This window comes from Osmerus mordax, chromosome 4, assembly GCF_038355195.1.
Source record: "Osmerus mordax isolate fOsmMor3 chromosome 4, fOsmMor3.pri, whole genome shotgun sequence".
NCBI classification, from domain to species: domain Eukaryota; kingdom Metazoa; phylum Chordata; class Actinopteri; order Osmeriformes; family Osmeridae; genus Osmerus; species Osmerus mordax.
Window position 1 is genome coordinate 19,178,131 of NC_090053.1, and position 21,256 is coordinate 19,199,386.

A 21,256-nucleotide genomic window follows, 5' to 3' on the forward strand; every position below is an offset into this window, starting at 1 on the left:
TGCCGTGAGCGCGGCGATCTACACGGTCGTATCTTGATGACGTAAAGGTAATGGCCGCCATAGATGGCCGCTCTCTCTGTATCGTGTAGGTTTTTTTGTTTTCTTCAACATAGCGGATAAATCAGACATACACTTATTTACACTGGAGAGTAAAAAACTGAAATAAAAAATCTGGGTAGTACCTAAGACGTCGACCCTGTCTTCAAAGAGGTTCAGGCTGAAAAGGTGACTGAATTCCTTCAAATATTAGCGGACATAAGCAACTTGGTTGGTGAGAAAGGGATGGCTGCATTGTAGAAAAGCATGCTTTCATAGCCGATCGTAGAGCAATTTTGTCCGTGTCAAGTTGATTTTAGTGTGTGTATTTGGTCGGAACTTTGTTAAAACACGCTAGTTGTATAGTTTGGAGATATGTTTAATGTATCGTGTCTTTTTCACCGCGCTGTCAAATTTAGGGCCTACCTAGCCTAGCTGGCTAACTGTTGCTGGGTAGCCTATCAGTGATCCACATCGTCGCCAGACCGCAACTAGCATTAGTTAGCTAGTACCTAGAGCTAGCTTATTGACGAATGGACAGTTTCCAGATTTATACTTTATTTATTGAAAGCGGACTATCTAAATTAGTATCGAATAGTTTGCATTTTACCAATTAGGTTCGGGGATGATTGAATGATAGAACATTAGCTAGCCCATTCAACCATGTTTTGTTCCCCCAAAATTTGTGTGCCGCTAATCTGGTGTCTGGGTATTAGTGCACATCGTTAAATGACCTACCAAACACAGATTTAAACGTTTGATATTGAAAGGGGTTTATTAGATAATTATGTAATATACATACAATAATTTTAAGTAAAGGTCATAACATTTATGTTCCAACTAACGTTTGTGTTGTGAAACATAATATGTAGTCATGTGTACCAGTGTACGTTTTGGTTGTCAAATATACCATATTCTATTCACGTATTAACCATCTTTTGCATGGTATTTGTCTTTCCCCAGTGGCACGTTCTCCGATGGACACTCCTGAAAGCCCCACCCTGTCCCCCCAGTCACCTGAGGAAGAGAAGGGGCTGTCGGACAACGAGCTGCTGGACTCTCCGGAGGAGGAGGAGGATGATGAGGAGGACAGACTGATTTCAGACAGCGAGCTCCTCAATGAGGATGATCAGGACAGGCTGGAGGACGGTGAGGGAGGAGGGGACTCAGAGCTGGAGGAAGAGGAGGAGAAGGTGGTCCAGGAGCTTGTCTCTGACCCTGAGGACGAGGAGCAGGCAGGGGGAAGATTGGAACACATGGGGATGGAGCAGCTGGAGGAGGAGGATGAGGAGACTGTCGTTCTGTTCGATGGGGATGGTCCACAGGCCATCCAATCAGCTGAGGAGGATGACGAGGGCGAGGACAGAGTCATTGAGGACACGCCCCAGTCTCCTGATTCAGAACCGTACAGAGGAAGGCCCAGGTTTTCCCTGGCCGAAGAGGAGGAGGACGAAGGGCGAGGGAGGACTGGGAAGGAGGAAGAAGGGGACGACGGCGTGGGATCATCCGTGGGTGTCGAGCCCCGAGAGGGGGAGGACGAGGAGGAGGAGGACGAGGAGGACGAGAGGAACCAAAGGAGGGTGGTGGTGATGAGGGAGATGGAGGAGGCGTCCTCCGTGTCCAGAGAGCTGGACGAACATGAGCTGGACTATGACGAGGAGGTCCCCGAGGAGCCCAGCGCCCCCCAGCAGCAGCAGGAGGACGAGGAGGAGGGCGAGAGGGGTCCCGGGGAGGACGAGCAGGAGGACAGAGAGAACAAGAGCGTCAAGAAGAAGGAGAAGAAGCGCATCCTGCCCCCGTCGCCCAAAGAGGCGAAGAGGCCCGAGGACGGCAGGGCGATGGAGAGGGGGCGGAGGGACTCGTTCAGGGACAAAAAGAAGGACGAGGATGACGGAGAGATCGATGAGGGAGAGATCGATGTAAGTCTTTACAGGGTCCCGGTCGAATCCCTCCCATAGGCTGGCTGTACAGTCTGAACAGGAGTTGTCTGAGGACGGAGATGATGCTGTGTATTCTTCTGTCACCTCTCAAACGTGGAGGGAATCCTCCACACGTCAGTGTGGTGTTATGTAGGACATGGGGGCGATACAGTGTGTGGTGTTTTGTAGGATGTAGGGAGGATGTGTGGTGTTTTGGAGGATGTAGGGAGGATATGTGGTGTTTTGTAGGATGTAGGGAGGATGTGTGGTGTTTTGGAGGATGTAGGGAGGATGTGTGGTGTTTTGTAGGATGTAGGGAGGATGTGTGGTGTTTTGGAGGATGTAGGGAGGATGTGTGGTGTTTTGGAGGATGTAGGGAGGATGTGTGGTGTTTTGGAGGATGTAGGGAGGATGTGTGGTGTTTTGGAGGATGTAGGGAGGATGTGTGGTGTTTTGGAGGATGTAGGGAGGATGTGTGGTGTTTTGGAGGATGTAGGGAGGATGTGTGGTGTTTTGTAAGATGTAGGGAGGATGTGGGGTGTTTTGTAGGATGGGAGGATATGTGGTGTTTTGTAGGATGTGTGGATGGTGTGGTGTTTTGTAGAATGTGGGGAGGATGTGTTTTTTTGTAGAATGTAGGGAGGATATGTGGTGTTTTGTAGGCTGTGTGGATGGTGTGGTGTTTTGTAGAATGTGGGGAGGATGTGTAGTGTTTTGTAGGATGTAGGGAGGATGTGGTGTTTTGTAAGATGTAGGGAGGATGTGTGGTGTTTTCTAGGATGTAGGGATGATGCAGGAATGATGTGTGGTGCTCAGTATGAGTTAGGGATGATGTGTGGTGTGTTGCTCTCTAGGATGATGACCTGGAGGAGGGCGAGGTCAAAGACCCCATGGACCGCAAGATCAGACCTCGGCCAATCTGTCGGTTCTTTATTAAAGGTGAGTGGTCCAGACTCCAGAAGTGCACAAACACGCATATATACAGGAGCATACAAACATAACAATGAGAGGTGTTAATGATTCATTGATAGTTGATTCATCTAATTGTCATTAATGTGAATATAATTATCAATGAAGCTGATGAACTACCAGTCAGTTTGAGCAAACATATTCATTTGCAGTGTATTTGCCAATACTGAAACTTAACAGTAGAGGGAGCCATTGGGCTTTACATCAATGATGGAAGTTATTGTTGCATCACAAATTGGAGAGAAAAGGGTTTGAATACATTTCTTCTTCAAATCTTTAGAAGTCATTCTTAAACTAATCCTCACCATCATCTGTCCCCCGTCCACAGGAAACTGCACCTGGGGCATGAGCTGCAGGTTCATCCACCCTGGGGTGAACGACAAGGGCAACTACTCACTCATCAGCAAGCCAGACCCCTTCTCCCCTAACGGAGCCCCGCCCGGGGGGGCGCCACACGCACTCATGCCCAACAACCCCTGGGTATGCCATGTTCTAGTGTTCTGACTATGTTCTAATGTGTGTCTTTCTGAGTATGGTTGTGTGTCGTGGGTTTAACTGTGCCCCCCTCCTCACCACCACCAGGGTGCCCCTGTGGTAGAGGAGCTGCCCCCGCCCCCCCCTCCAGTGGAGCCCCCAGTCGAGAGTGCCTGGGAGAGGGGCTTGAGGCATGCCAAAGAGGTACGACACCATCAAAGCCATGGACATTGTCACTAGGGCTGCAACAATGAATCGATTAAATCGATTATTAAAAGCATTGGCAACGAATTTCATTATCGATTCGTTGTGTCGCGCGATTATTACGCCACTCAATATGTCGTGGAGATGTTTGAGTATTTAAAAAAAAAGTTTAGTTGAGTGCGGAGCGGAGGTAGAGGAAAGGCCATCGGAGAGACGTTGTTGAGTAACGTTGTTCTGAAACACATGGCGAAGGTAGAGAAATCAGTACGACCCAAGTCATCCAAGGTGTGGGAGCATTTCACACTAAATACATCGAAACAGTGTGTTAATTGACCGAGGTGAAGTTCGTTTCATATTCGACATTCGTCTCACATTCGGAAGACGCTACTTTGCAGCATCGCGTTAGGGACAGGGTGAAAACAACCCATACCATTTGGTATGGGTTGTTTTCACCCTTTTATAATATTTCTAGGAATATAAAACCTCAAACAGACACCAGAGTATCTTAACAATGTCTGGTATACTTCCACAGCCTTTACTTTTTCAATGAAGTTTCAAATAAAATGATAGAAAATCACAAATCTTTGAAAATAGCTTAATCCTCGCAAATCTTAACTTTTTTCAAAATTGTGTCAAAAAATCTTAAATATACACCAGATTATTATAATAATGTCTGGCCTACTTCCACAACCTTTCAATTTTCAATAAAGTTTTAAACAAAACTCAAATAAATTGCTCATCTTGGAAAATAGCATTAAAACCACGCTAATATGAATAACTTTTTCAAAATTTTAGCACTGTGAATTTGCACTGTCAGTTTTTTTTTTTAACAAACGCCCCCCCCCCCCCCCCCCCCCCCCCCCCCCCCAAGAGCTTTGTTGCGTCTTCTGTCTGTTTCTAATTACATTTAAGTTCCAGCTCATTGTCCATCTCCTCATATACAATTTTACTGGTTCTCTGGTAACCTGTCATACCATAAAGTTTTTTTGCTAGGTAGCTTGCTATAGATGGTAGATAGCTACCTATCTATATTGGGGAAGATGCCCAAAATATTTTTTTTTTGCCAAACCACAGTATCTTCCTTCTGTGAGGTTTTCTTGCGCTACAACGAAACCAACTGCTATTTTGCTCGATTGCGCCGCCTAGTGCAAAACAAATGCGATGGCCATCTACACAACAAGGCCGCACAACTAAGACCGCAGACCCGAATAAGCATAAAGCAGACTAGACTACTCCTCAGTTCCTCTCCACAGCCCCAGCACTGCTAAGACCGTCGAGGTTCCCCCTTGTTACATTCACGGCATGTGATAATGTGTGTGTGCTTGCTCATCTATGTGACGACCTCACAGGTGTTGAAGAAGGCTACGATACGCAAAGAGCAGGAACCGGACTTTGAGGAGAAACGCTTCAACGTGACGATCGGGGAGGACGAACGAGACTTCGACAAAGAGAACGACTTCTTCAGGGAGCGCAGCTACCGTATCACACGCGACATCAGAGAGTAAGACCAACAGGAAGTCTGGATGAACGCCAAACCCAGACAGCCTGTATCTGCGCTTGACGGATCTGGCCTGTGTCTGTGCTTGACGGATCGGGGCCTGTATCTGTGCTTGACGGATCTGGCCTGTATCTGTGCTTGACGGATCTGGCCTGTATCTGTGCTTGACGGATCGGGCCTGTATCTGTGCTTGACGGATCTGGCCTGTATCTGTGCTTGACTGATTTTGCCTGATGCCGTACTGACCCAGAAAAAAGTCCCATTGATAAAGCCCAGCACTGTAAAGTCCAGACAACACCAGTGGAAAGCACTAGGGACACATTTGTCATGAGGGTTGATGTCTGTTGCCAGGGTGGAAGGCCTTCAACACAGATCTGAAATACAGTCTGTCTACTGTCAGTGGACAGCAGACTGTCTGTGCTACTGTCTGCATCAGTAGTATCGTGTGTGTGTGTATGTATAGAGTGAGACTGCATCGTGTTGCGTTTGTGTCGCTAGCCACTGTTTCACCAGCAGTCTTCTGTTTCCTGTTCTCCCCCCTCAGTGAGATTGACTTCAGAGAGCCTCTCTACGGGTGAGTGAGCACCTGATCCAGACAAACCTTCTCATGCCTCCTCTTGCTCTTCAAATGCTTTATTGGCCCACGTCACTAGCCATAGACAGCACAAGAGAAACTGTGTGTGTGTGTGTGTGTGTGTCTGCAGTGGGGAACCATACCCAGACCCATACTATGACTATGAGATGGAAGCCTTGTGGAGAGGAGGCCAGTATGAGAACTTCAGAGTCCAGTACACAGAGCCCCCCCCTCTACCCTATCATTATACTGTGAGTACCCCCACCACCGCTGCACTGGGAGTACACACCGGGCCACAGCTTTGTGTGTGTGTGTGTGTGTGACTTATCTAATCATCCACTCACGCAGGAGCGCGAGCGGGACCCCAGAGAGCGTCATCGGGACCGCGAGAGGGAGCGAGACCACCGCGAGAGAGAGCGCCGGCAGAGAGAGCGGGAGAGGGAGCGAGAGAGGGAGCGAGAGAAGGAAAGGATGCGCAGGAAGGAGGAGTGGGAGAGAGACCGCTTGAAGAGAGACGAGAAGGAGAGACCGAGGGAAAGGCCGTTACGGGAGCCCAAGGAGCCCAAGGAGAAGAAGGAGAAGGAGGAGAAACCTCTGAAAGTGCCTCGCTCTCCAACAGACATGCCCCCCAGGTCAGTACTGCTCTCCAACAGACATGCCCCCCAGGTCAGTACTGCTGTGTAACAGACATGCCCCCCAGGTCAGTACTGCTGTGTAACAGACATGCCCCCCAGGTCAGTACTGCTGTGTAACAGACATTCCCTCAGGTCAGTACTGCTGTGTAACAGACATGCCCCCCAGGTCAGTACTGCTGTGTAACAGACATTCCCTCAGGTCAGTACTGCTGTGTAACAGACATGCCCCCCCAGGTCAGTACTGCTGTGTAACAGACATGCCCCTCAGGTCAGTACTGCTGTGTAACAGGACTTATTGGGGATGGACCGTGGCTAGCTAGGTTCCACGTGGGAAGTTTTCTGTTTCTCTTTATCTGGCGAGTGTTGAGGTGTGGCGATTTTAAGGAAGTTGTGATTGTATTTTGTCATGATTGTGACTAACTGAGAACTTTAGCAGTGCGTGTGTGTGGACTGAGGTTGGTTTAACCGGTCAGATTTGACAAACATGCGTGTGTATCCAGGGTGCTGTTTCTCCAGTCCGTGTCACTGCTGTCACAGACTCCATCATTGCCTAATAGCACCCGCAAGGTGTCTTGTAAGATGCCTGCGGGTGCTATCTCGAGATTCTTTCCGTAGGCGTGCCTCTCCTCGCAGATCTCCATCACACAGCTGCTCCATGCTGCCAGGTTTTAGATTGCATGTCCGGTTGGGGTGGTGATGCATGTTGGGAGAGTGGAGAGTGGCTGAGACAGACGGGTAGGGAGAGTGGCTGAGACAGACGGGTAGGGAGAGTGGCTGAGACAGACGGGTAGGGAGAGTGGCTGAGACAGACGGGTAGGGAGAGTGGCTGAGACAGACGGGTAGGGAGAGTGGCTGAGACAGACGGGTAGGGAGAGTGGCTGAGACAGACGGGTAGGGAGAGTGGCTGAGACAGACGGGTAGGGAGAGTGGCTGAGACAGACGGGTAGGGAGAGTGGCTGAGACAGACGGGTAGGGAGAGTGGCTGAGACAGGCGGGTAGGGAGAGTGGCTGAGACAGACGGGTAGGGAGAGTGGCTGAGACAGGCGGGTAGGGAGAGTGGCTGAGACAGGCAGTCAGACAGACAGAGGCAGAGTGAGACAGGCAGGCAGGCAGAGTGAGACAGGCAGGCAGGCAGAGTGAGACCGGCAGGCAGGCAGGCAGAGTGAGACAGGCAGGCAGGCAGGCAGAGTGAGACAGGCAGGCAGGCAGGCAGGCAGAGTGAGACCGGCAGGCAGGCAGAGTGAGACCGGCAGGCAGGCAGAGTGAGACAGGCAGGCAGGCAGAGTGAGACAGGCAGGCAGGCAGGCTGGCAGAGTGAGACAGGCAGGCAGGCAGGCAGAGTGAGACAGGCAGGCAGGCAGGCAGAGTGAGACAGGCAGGCAGGCAGAGTGAGACAGGCAGGCAGGCAGAGTGAGACAGGCAGGCAGGCAGAGTGAGACAGGCAGGCAGGCAGAGTGACGCAGGCAGGCAGAGTGACACAGGCAGGCAGGAGGGCAGGGTAGATGACTTACAGACTGAAACCTGTCACAGTGCCACCAGAGTCCATCCTTGCTCAATGCCACCTGTAGGAGAGACGGGAGTGGAGCGGTCTCCTGTACGACGTCATCATGATGCCAGGAAGGAAGACAGCCAGGCTGCCTCACAGGGACAGAGAGACGGGTGGGGAGCCTTGAGTTGGAGGACTGGGTACACGGTCTTGGAATCAACAGTGGAAACTCAAGGGCGAGCCCCTAGCATGGAGTTGCTTTACTGTTTACATCTACCTCACCAGCCTGCCAGGCTCTGTTACATCACTAGCTCAGATTTTCCAAGAGTCTTGCCTCATAGATTCCTCATTTCGCATTGTGTTTATTCGAGAAGGTTAAACGCTGCTCGTGTTTTGTCCCCACCCCCCACTTAAGATTGCTTTGTCTAACTGGTGAATCGGGTTTCCACCCCCCCGGTGTGTGTACAGACCTGTGTACCTCTTGCACCGCTAGCAGGCTCTTAGGTGCGGTGGTTAGAATGTCCTGGATATAGATAGCTGTCTATTTTTAGCTCTTTGTGTATTGACCATATCTTATTGGCCCTCTTGCTCCTTGTCATTGTGGAAGGAAAGTACAGGTGTGTGTGTACATGTCTCCAACAGACAAGCCATTTAGTTTGTTTAATAAAAGAGCAAGCTATAGACCTGTTTTATAGGAAAGGTAACCTTAAATGACTTATTTTGTGATCTGGCGCTATGTTAAAAAAAAAAATAATAATAAAAATATTAACTTTTTTTTTTTTTTTTACAAAATTAACTTGACCTTCCGGGGGGGGGGGGGGGGGGGGGCGCCCCCCTAATATAATGGTAGGGGAAACACTGCACTTTATCAAACTTGAACTTAGATCTGTTATACGTATGCTAGAAAAACTGTTAGTAAAACTGTTATTGCAGAGTCGATGACGTCAAGGACGTTTTATGTGCTTGCGCATGTAGCAAGGAGACAACACATGGTGGTACAAAGTTGTCTGAAGAACTCCTTTTCGTCCTGAAGTTCTCGCGCCTGTGTGCGTGCGTTTTGGAGTGGACACTTTACAGCAGGGGTGGTCAATCCTGGTCCTCAGGTGCCGCTGAGGACCAGGATTGACCACCCCTGTTTTACAGGGCGAAGATTTGACCCTGCTAGGCTTACCAGATGGCATACTGAGTGAAGGTAACTGTCAGCAGTGTTTCCCCTACCATTATATTAGGGGGGCGCCCCGCACCCCCCGCCCCCCCTGGAAGGTCAAGTTAATACAAAATAAAATAAAAATTTCAACATAATGGTCGGAATGTTTAGGCCATGCTTGGTGTTCAAGTGGGGCTTTCTTATTTCTGCAGACAAGGAAAGGCTGAACAACAGGATTCTTTTATGCAGTATAAAAGGTTACATCCGTAATTTCTCTTAACAAAAACCTTCATTAATTCATCTTTGTTCTTTGTTGCTGTCACCATTGACGGACGGATTATGGCAACAAAAAAAATCGATATTGCATTTGAGCTTTTAGGGAAATTGCATCATTACAACAGTGTAGAAAAATCAATTATACACAAGTTACACTCATACGCAAGTTATACACCGCTCCGAAATAATGATGCACAAATGAAGTATGCGTGATTGAAAAGAGCGACTGTAACACCACCAAGAGTGAATGTACCCAAGTATAGCTGTGTGATGTTTGTCAAACGGTATCAACAGTTCTAACTGGCTCTACATGCACTAATGCATTAATCACCTAGCTTCCTAGCACTTCCTGTGCCCACACACACACACACACAAATTGTCCTTCCTTTCTGGGAATTTCCAGTCTCTTTCCTCAATTTCTTCCTATCAATATTTTAACGACACCAGAGCAGATTAATGATGAATTTCATGTTAGTTGAAACCAGCCTGAACGTGCTGTGACGTAGTGAAAGTAAACACCGTGCTTGACGTTGGAGTCATGATCGTTCTGACGAACTTTTGTTTTCTTTGCACTTACAAACATACAGGAGGGTACAGGAAATATCTTACATTGCCGATAAGTCACTGGTTATCTGTTCAGGTACAGGAGACACATTTACATTTAGCAGACGCTCTTATCCAGAGCTAGACTGTAAAACAATGGATGAAAAATCTGTTCCAAGAAAATTCAGATAGATCGACCTGACTCTAAAAGTGATCTGTTGTGGAGTGTAGAATAAGTCTAAGATATTCCAAAGGAGCCAGCTCAAATACAACTTTACACCTACCTGTATTGTTATTATTGAGGTGAATGTGGAAGTTCATTTGAACCTCCCATCCAGACAGCAGACTGACCCCCATGCCTTAAGGACTGTTGATTGTTGTCGGATTCGCACAAATAATGATCTTATGTTATTAAAAAACAAAATGTCCGGCCAAATAGAGGAAGTATTCTTCACCCATTCAGATATGTACCTCAAGTGAGCACACAGTGGGTATACTTTTGGTATTTGGCATATCTCCCATAGAACCTGACTAGTGCAGAACTGCCATTCTCAGTGTAGGTTGACCAGGCAGGCTTGTTGTTGAGGTCGTCATTGTGTTATTGCCTTGTTACTAATGAAAGGCACAACATTAGTAGCTTAATTAGCACTGAACGCAACCTGCGGTCTTAAACGTATAAACTTATTTACTGGTAAATATCTTACTCCTCCCTCTCTCCTCCTCATCCCTCCTCCTCTTCCCTCTCCTCCTCCTCCTCACTCTCCCTCTCTACCAGCAGGCCCATGGAGCCCCCTCAGAAGAAGGAGATGGTTACCATGGTGAAGCGGCCAGATGAGTGGAAGGACCCCTGGCGGAGGTCCAAATCACCACGGAGACGACCCGGGATGGGCTCCCCACCACGTGGGCGGAGGAGACACCGGCCCTCTGGCTCCTCCGTCTCTCTGTCCATTTCCTCCAGGTAGCTGCGCTCTCTCTCTCTTTGTGTCTCTCTCTCTCTCTTTGTCTCTGTCTCTCTCCCTGTCTGTCTCTCTCTGTCTCTCTCCTTTTCTCTCTCTGTCTCTCCTTCTCTTTCCTTGTCTCTCTCCCTGTCTGTCTTTCTCTCTCCTTCTCTCTCTCTGTCTCTCTCCCTGTCTGTCTCTGCCTGCCTCTCTCCATCTGTCTCTCTCTGTCTCTCTCCTTCTCTCTCTCTGTCTCTCTGTCTCTCTCCCTGTCTCTCTTTCTGTCTCTCTCGATCACTGTCTCTCTCCTTCTCTCTCTCTCTGTCTCTCTCTCTGTCTCTCTCCTTCTTTCTCTCTGTCTCTCTCCTTCTCTCTCTCTGTCTCTCTCTCTCTCTCTCCCTGTCTGTCTCTCTCTGTCTCTCTCGATCTCTGTCTCTCTCTCTGTCTCTCTCGATCTCTGTCTCTCTCGATCTGTCTCTCTCCTTCTCTCTCTCCTTCTCTCTCCCTGTCTGTCTCTCTCTGTCTCTCTCCCTGTCTGTCTCTCTCCTTCTCTCTCCCTGTCTGTCTCTATGTGTCTCTCTCTCTGTGTGTGTGCTGTGTCCTCATGCCTGTGTCGTCCCCCCAGGTCGTCGTCCCGCTCGTCCTCCTTCACAGGGTCGGGGTCGTCAGGGTCCCGCTCGTCCTCCTTCAGCTCCTACTCCAGCCACTCGTCCCAGCACAGCTCCTTCAGTGGCAGCCGCTCCAGGTCCCCTACACACACACACACTCGAGATATACACACACACACACACACTAGATACACACACACACACACACACTCGAGATACACACACACACACACACTCGAGATACACACACACACACACACACACTCGAGATACACACACACACACTCGAGATACACACACACACGCACACACACTCTAGATACACACACCAGTGTTTCCTTTAGGATTTCTTTTTTTTGCAGTGGGGGCAGGTCTGTCCGAAACACAACATCCCCCCCCGTATGAAACGGAACTGTCTGCTTAATTTGATTTGCCGCCACGGCAAAATCAACATAGAGGAAACACTGCACACACCAACACACTAATAATACCTTGCCACCCATGCACTTGCCCTCATAGACACACATTTTAATACATGCAAGCACACACACAGTAACTCTGTGTCTCTCTCTGTCTATGTGTCCAGGTCCAGGTCATTCTCCTCCTCTCCCTCGCCTTCAGGCCGGAAAATCCCCCAAAACAAGCCAGAAGTCCTGCCGGTACCGGCTAAAGGGTAGATACACTCATCTTTTAACTACATTCATCCAGCCATAGACAGCTAGCCTGTATGTTCACTGTACATTCACCCAGTCAGACAGCTAGCCTGTATCTTTACTGTACATTCACCCAGTCATAGACAGCTAGCCTGTACCTTTACTGTACATTCACCCAGTCAGACAGCTAGCCTGTACCTTTACTGTACATTCACCCAGTCATAGACAGCTAGCCTGTACCTTTACTGTACATTCACCCAGTCAGACAGCTAGCCTGTACCTTTACTGTACATCACATCAATTCCTTTATCATGTATGTACAATCTTTCATATTCACGAGAGCCTGCATGGTGATGTTGTACGCCTGCATTCACCATCATGTCTCCTGCTGCTGTGATGTCGATGGGGCCGTTAATGTGTGTGCTTGCCTGCATGCCAAACACTGACTTCTTCTCTCCCAAGACCGCCCCTGAAGCCTGACGCCCTGCCACCCCCTCGTAGGGAGAAGCCCCCCCCCAAGAAGCTCCCCAGCCCGCCTGCTCCTGGCATGCCTGGGAAGCCCCCCAAGCCCGGGCCTGGGGAGGGGCCGGGGCCGGGGGCCAAGCCTGCCAACCCCAGGCCAGGGGCGCGCCCGCCTCAACCTCCACGGGAGCCCGGCAAACCTGGCAACCCGAGGGAGGGCCGCAGGAAGGAGAGACTGCCGCAAGACCCACCCCGCAGGTAAGACTACTGTACCCTGAGGTTACTACCAATACTGTTCCAGGTATAGTTCAACTCATCTAACCTGGTTTTAACCCGTGGTTATATAAAAACAAACTTAAGACTTAATAAATGTTACAACTTAAGTCTTACTCTCCAGTCCAAGTCTAAAATGAGCGTCACAGCAAGGTAAACAAAATAAAAAATGATCAGTAAGTGTCTTTGCGTGTTGTTAATTATGAGAGGGACCGACACTGAACCTGCAAATGCTGACCCCAGTAATGCTAAAGCCCCCACTCATCAGACGCCTTGTGCCGGTGGCGATGAACTGTACTTGACCAGTCAGCATGGCCACGCCAAAACCTTTTGCACCACAGACAAGTGACAGCATCCAGAATGCTTATTGTACCTGAGAAACGATTTTCGAAGCGCACACCCTCATCTATGCTGTGGTTTCACAAACATGGAGGACATCTGAGTATCAGTCAGTCAGGTGGTGAAGGACTACTGTCTAAGTAAGCCCCCTGTACTAGTTTGTATGAACTATGTGTTCTCCAAGTGTAAATACATTTGCATGGAATATGAAGCTAGTTGGTTATTTACTTTCTGGCCTACCCGCTCCTAACAGTACACCAGTAGACGTGTAATGCTGGTGGCTTCCACCAAACGTGATCAGTAGCACAGTGGCAGGCTTTCGAATCTGTCTGGCTGCTAAATTTCCATACGAGGTGGAACACAGGCTCTTTGTGTGTGTGTGTGGGAGTTCCATGTGTTGTGTGTGTGTGTGTGGTCAGTCATGAGGAAGATAAGCAAAGGTCAGGACAGGACCCAAGTAGTGGGTGGGTGGGTGGGCTGGTCTACCATGTGGGCTCTCCAGGGAAACTCTCCTGGAAAACCCTGTCCCATCCACCAGAAGCACTGTCCCACACACTAGGCCCCCCCGCCCCCCACACACACACTAGGCCCCCCCGCCCCCCACACACACACTAGGCCCCCCCGCCCCCCACACACACACTAGGCCCCCCCGCCCCCCACACACACACTAGGCCCCCCCGCCCCCCACAAACACACTAGGCCCCCCGCCCCCCACACACACACTAGGCCCCCCCGCCCCCCACACACACACTAGGCCCCCCCGCCCCCCACACACACACTAGGCCCCCCGCCCCCCACACACACACTAGGCCCCCCCGCCCCCCACACACACACTAGGCCCCCCGCCCCCCACACACACACTAGGCCCCCCGCCCCCCACACACACACTAGGCCCCCCCGCCCCCCACACACACACTAGGCCCCCCGCCCCCCACACACACACTAGGCCCCCCGCCCCCCACACACACACTAGGCCCCCCGCCCCCCACACACACACTAGGCCCCCCGCCCCCCACACACACACTTTTAGGTTTGTTTATGGTCGATTGCATGACAGGGATGATTCACGTTTCGTGGTTAGAAGGTGAAAGTCGGTTTGGCCCCTTTCTTCTTTGGCAAGTAAGGAGCTTGGGGCTTAGAGTTGATTCGCGTTGAAATCCATTCGGATTTCCTGAAGACGTACACACGCCCACCTCTGACACTTATCCCTGACCTCGTATTGCTCGTTGCTTGGTTTGCTCTCAGTCTAGTTACTGCCAATTGAGCTGAGTTGTTACTCATGTTGACACGCGCTCGGCATCCTTTCAATGTTGGAGGAGAGAGGCTCGGGTCGCTCCAGAAGGACCCAGGGGGGTTGTCCTGCAAGAAGAACAGAGAGCATTACGTTGTTCCTCTTGGGAACTCTTGGGGTTTCTCAACTTTTTGTTCCGAACAATACCTGTTGTTCCAGCCTCTGCAGCAAGGGATTATACCTGGAATCGAGATCGAGTCCAGGAAAGGAAACAGGACCGGTGACTTTCTTACCCTCTTACGACACACATCTTAAATGTGGAGAGCACGCCCAGATAATCTAGTGTGCCCGACAGACACGCATACATCCGTCTCTTCTTTCAATGTCCCCCCCCCCCCCTTCTGCCTCTCTATCCCTGCTCCCTCTCGCTCTCGCTCCCCCCTCTCTGTCTCTCCGCCAGGCGGACAGTGGGCGGCGGCGCGAGTGGGAGTGGCAGCAGCTTCTCAGGCTCCTCCTCCCGCTCCAGGTCTCGCTCCTCCTCCAACTCCCTCTCTCGTTCGCCCTCTGACTCGCGGAAGTCCAGGTACACGCGCTGGGCGATCACAGGATCCCAGCTCTAACACTATAATACTGGTCGCTTGGAAAGAAAAATACATTTGTCAATTATCCAAGTAGCATGTGTATTGATCCCCCCCCCCCCCCTGTCTCGCTCCCCCCCCCTCTCTCTTTTTCTCACTGTCGCCCCTACGTGCCGTGTGCCCACTGTTCAACCACCACAGAAAATCAAGGTACCGTGTCAACTTAGTTGTCCGACCTAGCCGTGGCCGCAGGTGTGTGTGTTGCCTCCCTAACCCCCCCCTCCCCCCGCAGGTCTCTTAGCGTGAGCAGCGTGTCGTCGGTGTCGTCCAGCAGCAGCTCGGTGAGGAGCGCCGACTCGGAGGACATGTACGCCGACCTGGCCAGCCCCGTGTCCTCCGCCAGCTCCCGCTCCCCCCCTCCCGGACACCCCCACCCGCCGCCGCCCCCCCGCAAGGAGCGCGGCCCGCCCCGCGAAAGAGGGCCCAACAGGGACAAAGGTACGGCTGTTGCTGTCCCCCCACACACACACACACACACCAGGGATTCCCCCTGTGTTGAGCAGGAAGTGGTTGTGCGCCGCCTGAACCTGCGACGTATTCCTGTACCCTGTTCTGTGTCTCCCCCTTTTTCTTCTCCCTCTCTAACTCCCCTCTCCAACGACTCGTCCAGGGAAGCCCATTAAGAAGGAGGGCCCGTTCAGAGAGGACCGCAGGAAGATGGACCCGTTGTCCGGCATGCCCCCACGTGGTGCCAACCCCATGCCCAGGTCTGGGCCGGGCGCCAGGGGCCACCCCCACCCTCACCCCCATCCCCATCCCCACCAACACCTTCACCCCCACCCTCACCCCCACCCCATGCAGCCCCAGCCCAATATGGGGCCCGCAGGACCTTATGGCTCCCATAAGGATATCAAGCTCACCCTCCTCAACAAGGTAATTATGGGATGGCAGGACTGTTAACCATGGGAGTGACTAAAGTACTGGAGCCGAGTGCACCAGCTGGGTGTAAAAAAGTTGGTCTTAACTCTGACGTCGGTCTTAACTACGTTCGACTTTGTGATTTGAATTTACACCAAGTGCACCGAGTTTGACAGACCACGGTCCTAGCTCCGCCTGGTCTTGAGATGCGCGTCCTTGTGAAAATGCGAAAGCGTCGATCGTTGCCAAGCAACACATTCAAGAGCCTATCCAAAGCGCACTCTATAGCTAGCCTATCAAAACAAGCCATGGGTAAAGAAAACCAAAAGAAAAGGAAAATACATTTTACTGATGGAGTAAAATCAGTAAGCGATACCGAGGTTTATTTCCCGGCATGTCTTCACTCTCGGTTAGTAAGTAGCTTTTATTACATGGCTGAATACTCTATTCTGTTGGCCTACAATAAACATTTCACAATTCTAACCAACCTGGCATTGGATTTGTCAAATGCATTCTGGTAGATTCATATTCGCGCACATGCACGGCTTTCAGGTGGTGAAAAAGATTGCTAGTGTTTCCACCTTTGGCTAGCACAATTCGACAACACAACTTACAGAGTAGGCTACTGTTTGTTGGTCGATGTCGGATAACTTGAAACCAAACCATTTCCAAACGACAGAAGAGGCCCCATTTCTTTGTAATCTTCCCTCCTATCTAATGGCAATTAGAAAGACGCATCTATTAAATAATTTTATTGCTGCGTTGTTTCAAAAGCTTTACATTACATTTAGATGCACTGCTGCAGTTGTTTCGCTCACAGCCATGCCCATACATTTAGTGATACGAGCAGACAAAAGGAAACTTTGGTGTGTTTTTTTTTTATTCAGTGCCTTCAGCCAGGGACGCAGATCCTCAACTTTGGTTGGAGGTCGGTGCAAAGCATCTCGGCCCACAACACTCGGACCTCTTCTTTCCATGCTCAAAACAATGATAAGACAAACAGATTACGTTTTCTCCAGCTGTTAGGGCAGCCACGAACTGCACAGTTGACGCTGGCCATCTCTATTAGCCTTAAATTAGTACCGTTAGAAACCAGGAAGTAACTAAACCGGAAATGAGATTACGCGGATGGCCGCGCCCATCGTGACTTCCGGAAGAATAGAAGCGTGCTCATGGGGAAATGTAATAATATCAACACAAACAAACAGAAACAATCAGCTTGGAAATCGATCACCAATAAAATTAACAGTGGATTTGTGCGATCACGGACGACTCTAGCCTTAATGCCCTTTCCATATGTTGCCTATAAACAAGACGCGCTGCATGTGCGATCAAACTGTTCATTATAATTACCATGGATATTAGTCCGATTTTCCAACTTGCGCCTGCTCCCCACTAGGCGTAAAATGTACACCCAGGTGCAGCACATAAAGGGCTTAAGTCTAACTGGTGCACTAGTCGTAAGTTGAAGTTGGTCGTAACTTTCAGTTCTACTTCGGACGTAGCGCTACACCCAGGCGTACCCCCAGCTGGTGCACTCAGCTCATGGACTTTACTGCAAACTTTTTTTATTTTTCCTCGACAGAGCTTGACAGATATAGTTTGCCGAGAGCTGTGGTGGTGATGTGTTGGCTCATTAGCATGAAGATGACAGGGTTTAGGTTCGCAGTGATGCTACATAAACAGTTGTTGGGTTTGGGGTCTGGAGGGGCGGGGCGGGGGGGGGGGGGACATGGCCATGGGTGAATGGTGAACCCGTGCGACAGAGATGATTAACACGTACTTGAGGGTCGGGTCCCTCAGGTACTTTCAGGCTGTAAGTACCTTCTCGGTGTCCAACACTCACTCTGTTTCTCGTTCCCTTTGTTTTCCACTCTGCAGCAGCAGGCGGACCGTGGTAACAGGAAGAGGTATATGCCTTCAGAAAAGGACAGGCTCCCCTCCCCCCCCAACAAGCGCATGGCCATGTCCCCTGACAGAGGCGAGTATTTGCACACACTTTACACCCCCAAAATGACATCATTCCGAAACCGGTGACAGCTCCCTCAGTGGCTGTGTGTGTTCTGCACATGCGTGCGCACGCCAAAACCACCCCTGACGTATGTAAATATGTGGTTGGTGCAATCCCCCTTTGACAAGCTTACACTTATGTCCATTATCAGTTTCTGTTGCTTGATATCACACAGAGGAACTGTCCACTTCCCTTTTACCACACGTCCCATTGTCGTCAAATAATAAATACATACATTTGTTGTGTGGTGCAGGTCGGGACAGGAGGATGCCGGGGAGACCCCCGCTCTCGCCCAGAATGGATCGGCCCAGGGGAGGCCCAGGCCAGCGGCCCATGGGGGGCCCCAGGCCCATGGGGGGGCCCAGGCCCATGGGGGGGCCCAGGCCCATGGGGGGGCCCAGGCCCATGGGGGGCCCAAGGCCTATGGGGGGCCCTCAGGGAGACAGGTGGGTACCTGCCAAGCACCATGATGAAATGACTGTCGCCTATTTGGTCTGGTATAGAAATGCATAAATATCCAGCTTCATAGGGTTGTTATAAGGGTAGGAGTCTCCCTTTGGCTTTGCAAAGTTTCTGAATATCCAGACTCTGCAACGTTATTTATTTACATTTCTATTAGGGATTTTCAGTACATTCCGCTATCACACATATTTAGGTGCTGAGAGAGCTCCAGTTAATCATTAATCTTAACAAGGACGGCACTCTCCGTCCGAGTTTTCACTAACCTTAACTTCGACCTGTCGTCCCATTCTACATTTACATTTAGTCATTTAGCAGACGCTCTTATCCAGAGCGACTTACAGTAAGTACAGGGACATTCCCCCTAGGCAAGTAGGGTGAAGTGCCTTGCCCAAGGACACAACGTCAGTTCGCGTGACCGGGAATCGAACTGGCAACCTTCGGATTACTAGCCCGATTCCCTCACCGCTCAGCCAACTGACTCCCTTTCATTCACATCGTCCAATTGTCATAGAGCTATAGAGGAACTGCACATGTCAATAGCAGGTTTGTTAACACTTGCCGCAGATATTGATTTTCGCTGCATGTCATGCTGGTGACCTTCTGAAAACAATGTCTGGAGAGAAGGGACTGGCCACAGTGTGTTCAGAGAAACCCCTAGCTCGCCCTGCTCCGACCCAGCAGCAGTCAGGTCATAGCAGGCTGAGGCGAGCGAGCCCTGACCTCATCTCCCAGACAGGCTCCTCTGTGTGAGACAGGACAGGGAGAAGTCTTACTTCTGCTCTGGAGGTCAACATGATGTCACGCAGACCTCACGCACCTACACTTGATCTATGATCGCATTCACACACAACACATACACGCACACTTCTCTGTACCTTTCATAGTAATGTCATTGAAGTGACCAATTACTTCCTGATAGGATTCCAGTATGTGATTGATTGCGAGGTGTCAACTCAACAGGCCGCCCTGTCGTGTCCTCTCTCTCTCCGCAGGAAACGCCCCATGTCTCCACCCACCAAGTCTTCTGGGAAGGGCCCGGGTCCAGCAGCAGGCAAGCCCCCAGGCCCAGGCTCTGCTCCTGGCTCCGCTCCTGGGCCCATGCCCGGGTCCGGCTCTGGATCCGGGCCTGGGTCAGGCAAGTCGAGCAGCACCCTGTCTCGTCGCGAGGAGTTGCTGAAACAACTGAAGGCTGTGGAGGACGCCATCGCTCGCAAGAGGGCAAAGATCCCTGGGAAATAAACACTCCCCCCCATCTCCGCGTGGCTTGGCGGCCGCCGTGTGTGCGTTGTCCGTGGCAACGGCGAGTACCAAGGGACAAAAACGGTCACCTCCCCTACTCTTGGCCCCCACCCTCCCCCAGCACGGTCGCCTAGCGACTGATCGGGACTTGTATAAAGATGGAGTCTGTCACAGTATAAATGGCCGCTCTTTAATTGTTCCTAAAACAAGATGGCTACCACCAGACTCTTTTCTGCTTGTTTGCCACCAGAGAGAGGTTGTGTGGGTTTGACGTTGCTGAGACACGTTAGCAGCTGGGGGGTTGATGTGCCCCCCCCCTTGCTGCTCTCCCAGTCCAGTCAGGGCATCAGAACCATCTTCCTGTTCTGTAAGGATGGATGAGTGACCACACATGATGCACAGTCCTAGTTCTGCAGTTTCTCGGCTGTGTGTGCCATCTCAATCTCTCTGTCTCTTATGTCTTATTTTCTGTTGATTTCTGTTGATTTTTATTCTCTAAAAAGACGGAAGGGGGGAGGGGAGGGAGGGGGGTGTATTTAGACTGTCCTGCTCCACAGATCCTAGACTGCCTGTGGGTCTGTGACTTGGGGTGCACTTGATTTACTCTACCCACTAGGAGGAAATGAGTTGAGCAGTCTATAAGGTGCAAACTTTGATGTAAATCAAATGCACCTCCATTACTTAATGTACATGTCCTATCCTAGTTACACAAGCATCTGTATACAGACTGGGATGGAGGTCATAAGGTCACCAACACAGGACTGTGTGTCTGTGTCTGACTATGTTGGCTGTCACACCATGTACAATAATAAAACCAGATGTTGAAACCAGACTTTTCTTTAAGTGTATGATGATTATAGAGAACAATTTGACTGATGTGTAGTACCGATATTTTTTTTTTTTGTAATCTTCTGCATTTTTGTTTTACTTAACTCTTCTTCTCAAGCGTTTAAACTGATGTGTTTTATGTGTTGTGCATTTTTAGTTGACTGACTGAGCGATGTGAAGGGGACATCTGAGGATGAGAAGTGTCTGTATTGCTTTAGTGACACGAGGCTTCTGAATAAACTATTTTGATAAACAGAGAACGCGTGCTGTTGTGTTTCCAACCGCCGCACCACCGTTCAACATCCTCGCGTCCGGCCTCAGCCGTGGATTGTCGTCGAGCTCCCCCTCAGATGAGGTGTTCGAATTCCTTTGAAACGACAGGCTCAGCTTGAAAGTCAGCGTTCCTATTCCATAGGCCTTTGGGGTGCTTTACATATTTGGTGTTACGCTGCAGGAAAGCCCTCTCGCCGCATACTTTGTGATACAGGCATGCAAAGGCATGGTGAGACTCACCTTTTAGAAACCAAAATGGGTCACCTACGTGATTTGTGCAGATCCGATGAGAAAATATTTTGAAGGGGGGGGGGGGGGGGGTGTGGCCTTGGCCAACACAGCATTTTACCCGTGCTTCGCAACTTTAGAACTGGCTCTGGAACCAATCGTCACTCCTAATGCCTAAACCTCACAGCCTATCAGGGGCAGAGTGGGGAGAGGTTTTCTACATTCATCTAGCCTCTTTGCTAGTGCACTAGATTGGTGGGTTTAAAATTTAAGAAACGTTCTTCTGGGGGAGCATGCATAGAGGGTCGGGGGTTCGCCGTGTCGTTCTCACCTTTTTTACCCCTGACCTGTTTGCATGCCTGGTAATACTTGTCTAAGTTGTCTGAGTCGTCTGAAGACTGGATAAATTGAGCAAATACGTTAACTGAATGGACTGCATTCCTAGATGTCAGGA

At 50.3% G+C, this 21,256-nt stretch overlaps 1 protein-coding gene across 3 annotated transcripts; it reads left to right on the top strand.

The window, feature by feature from the left end:
* The first annotated feature begins 71 nt into the window (after window positions 1–71).
* Window positions 72–20,552, top strand: zc3h18 (zinc finger CCCH-type containing 18). 3 transcript variants are annotated; one of them, XM_067235163.1, is made up of 20 exons: window positions 72–225; window positions 1,000–1,955; window positions 2,810–2,894; window positions 3,253–3,404; window positions 3,507–3,602; window positions 4,952–5,103; window positions 5,645–5,674; window positions 5,805–5,925; window positions 6,023–6,306; window positions 10,537–10,719; window positions 11,325–11,444; window positions 11,894–11,980; window positions 12,423–12,680; window positions 14,726–14,848; window positions 15,045–15,053; window positions 15,136–15,341; window positions 15,514–15,776; window positions 17,643–17,742; window positions 18,026–18,218; window positions 19,227–20,552. In XM_067235163.1, exons 2-20 carry the CDS (start codon window positions 1,014–1,016, stop codon window positions 19,471–19,473), a joined length of 3,651 nt encoding a protein of 1,216 aa, XP_067091264.1. In that variant the 5' UTR covers window positions 72–225; window positions 1,000–1,013; the 3' UTR covers window positions 19,474–20,552. The 3 variants fall into 3 exon arrangements, with proteins under 3 accessions (XP_067091264.1, XP_067091265.1, XP_067091266.1); XM_067235164.1 differs by lacking the exons at window positions 14,726–14,848; window positions 15,045–15,053; XM_067235165.1 differs by lacking the exons at window positions 14,726–14,848; window positions 15,045–15,053 and having other exon boundaries at window positions 10,540–10,719.
* Window positions 20,553–21,256: the final 704 nt, after the last annotated feature.

What these genes read in the sequence shown, in the direction of transcription:
- zc3h18 (XM_067235163.1), top strand. Translation starts at nt 1,014, where the DNA reads ATGGACACTCCTGAAAGCCCCACCCTGTCCCCCCAGTCACCTGAGGAA. An exon ending in ATCACACGCGACATCAGAGA is followed by an intron (nt 5,104 to 5,644) that starts GTAAGACCAACA and finishes CTCCCCCCTCAG; the next exon opens with TGAGATTGACTTCAGAGAGC. An exon ending in CTGCCGGTACCGGCTAAAGG is followed by an intron (nt 11,981 to 12,422) that starts GTAGATACACTC and finishes TTCTCTCCCAAG; the next exon opens with ACCGCCCCTGAAGCCTGACG.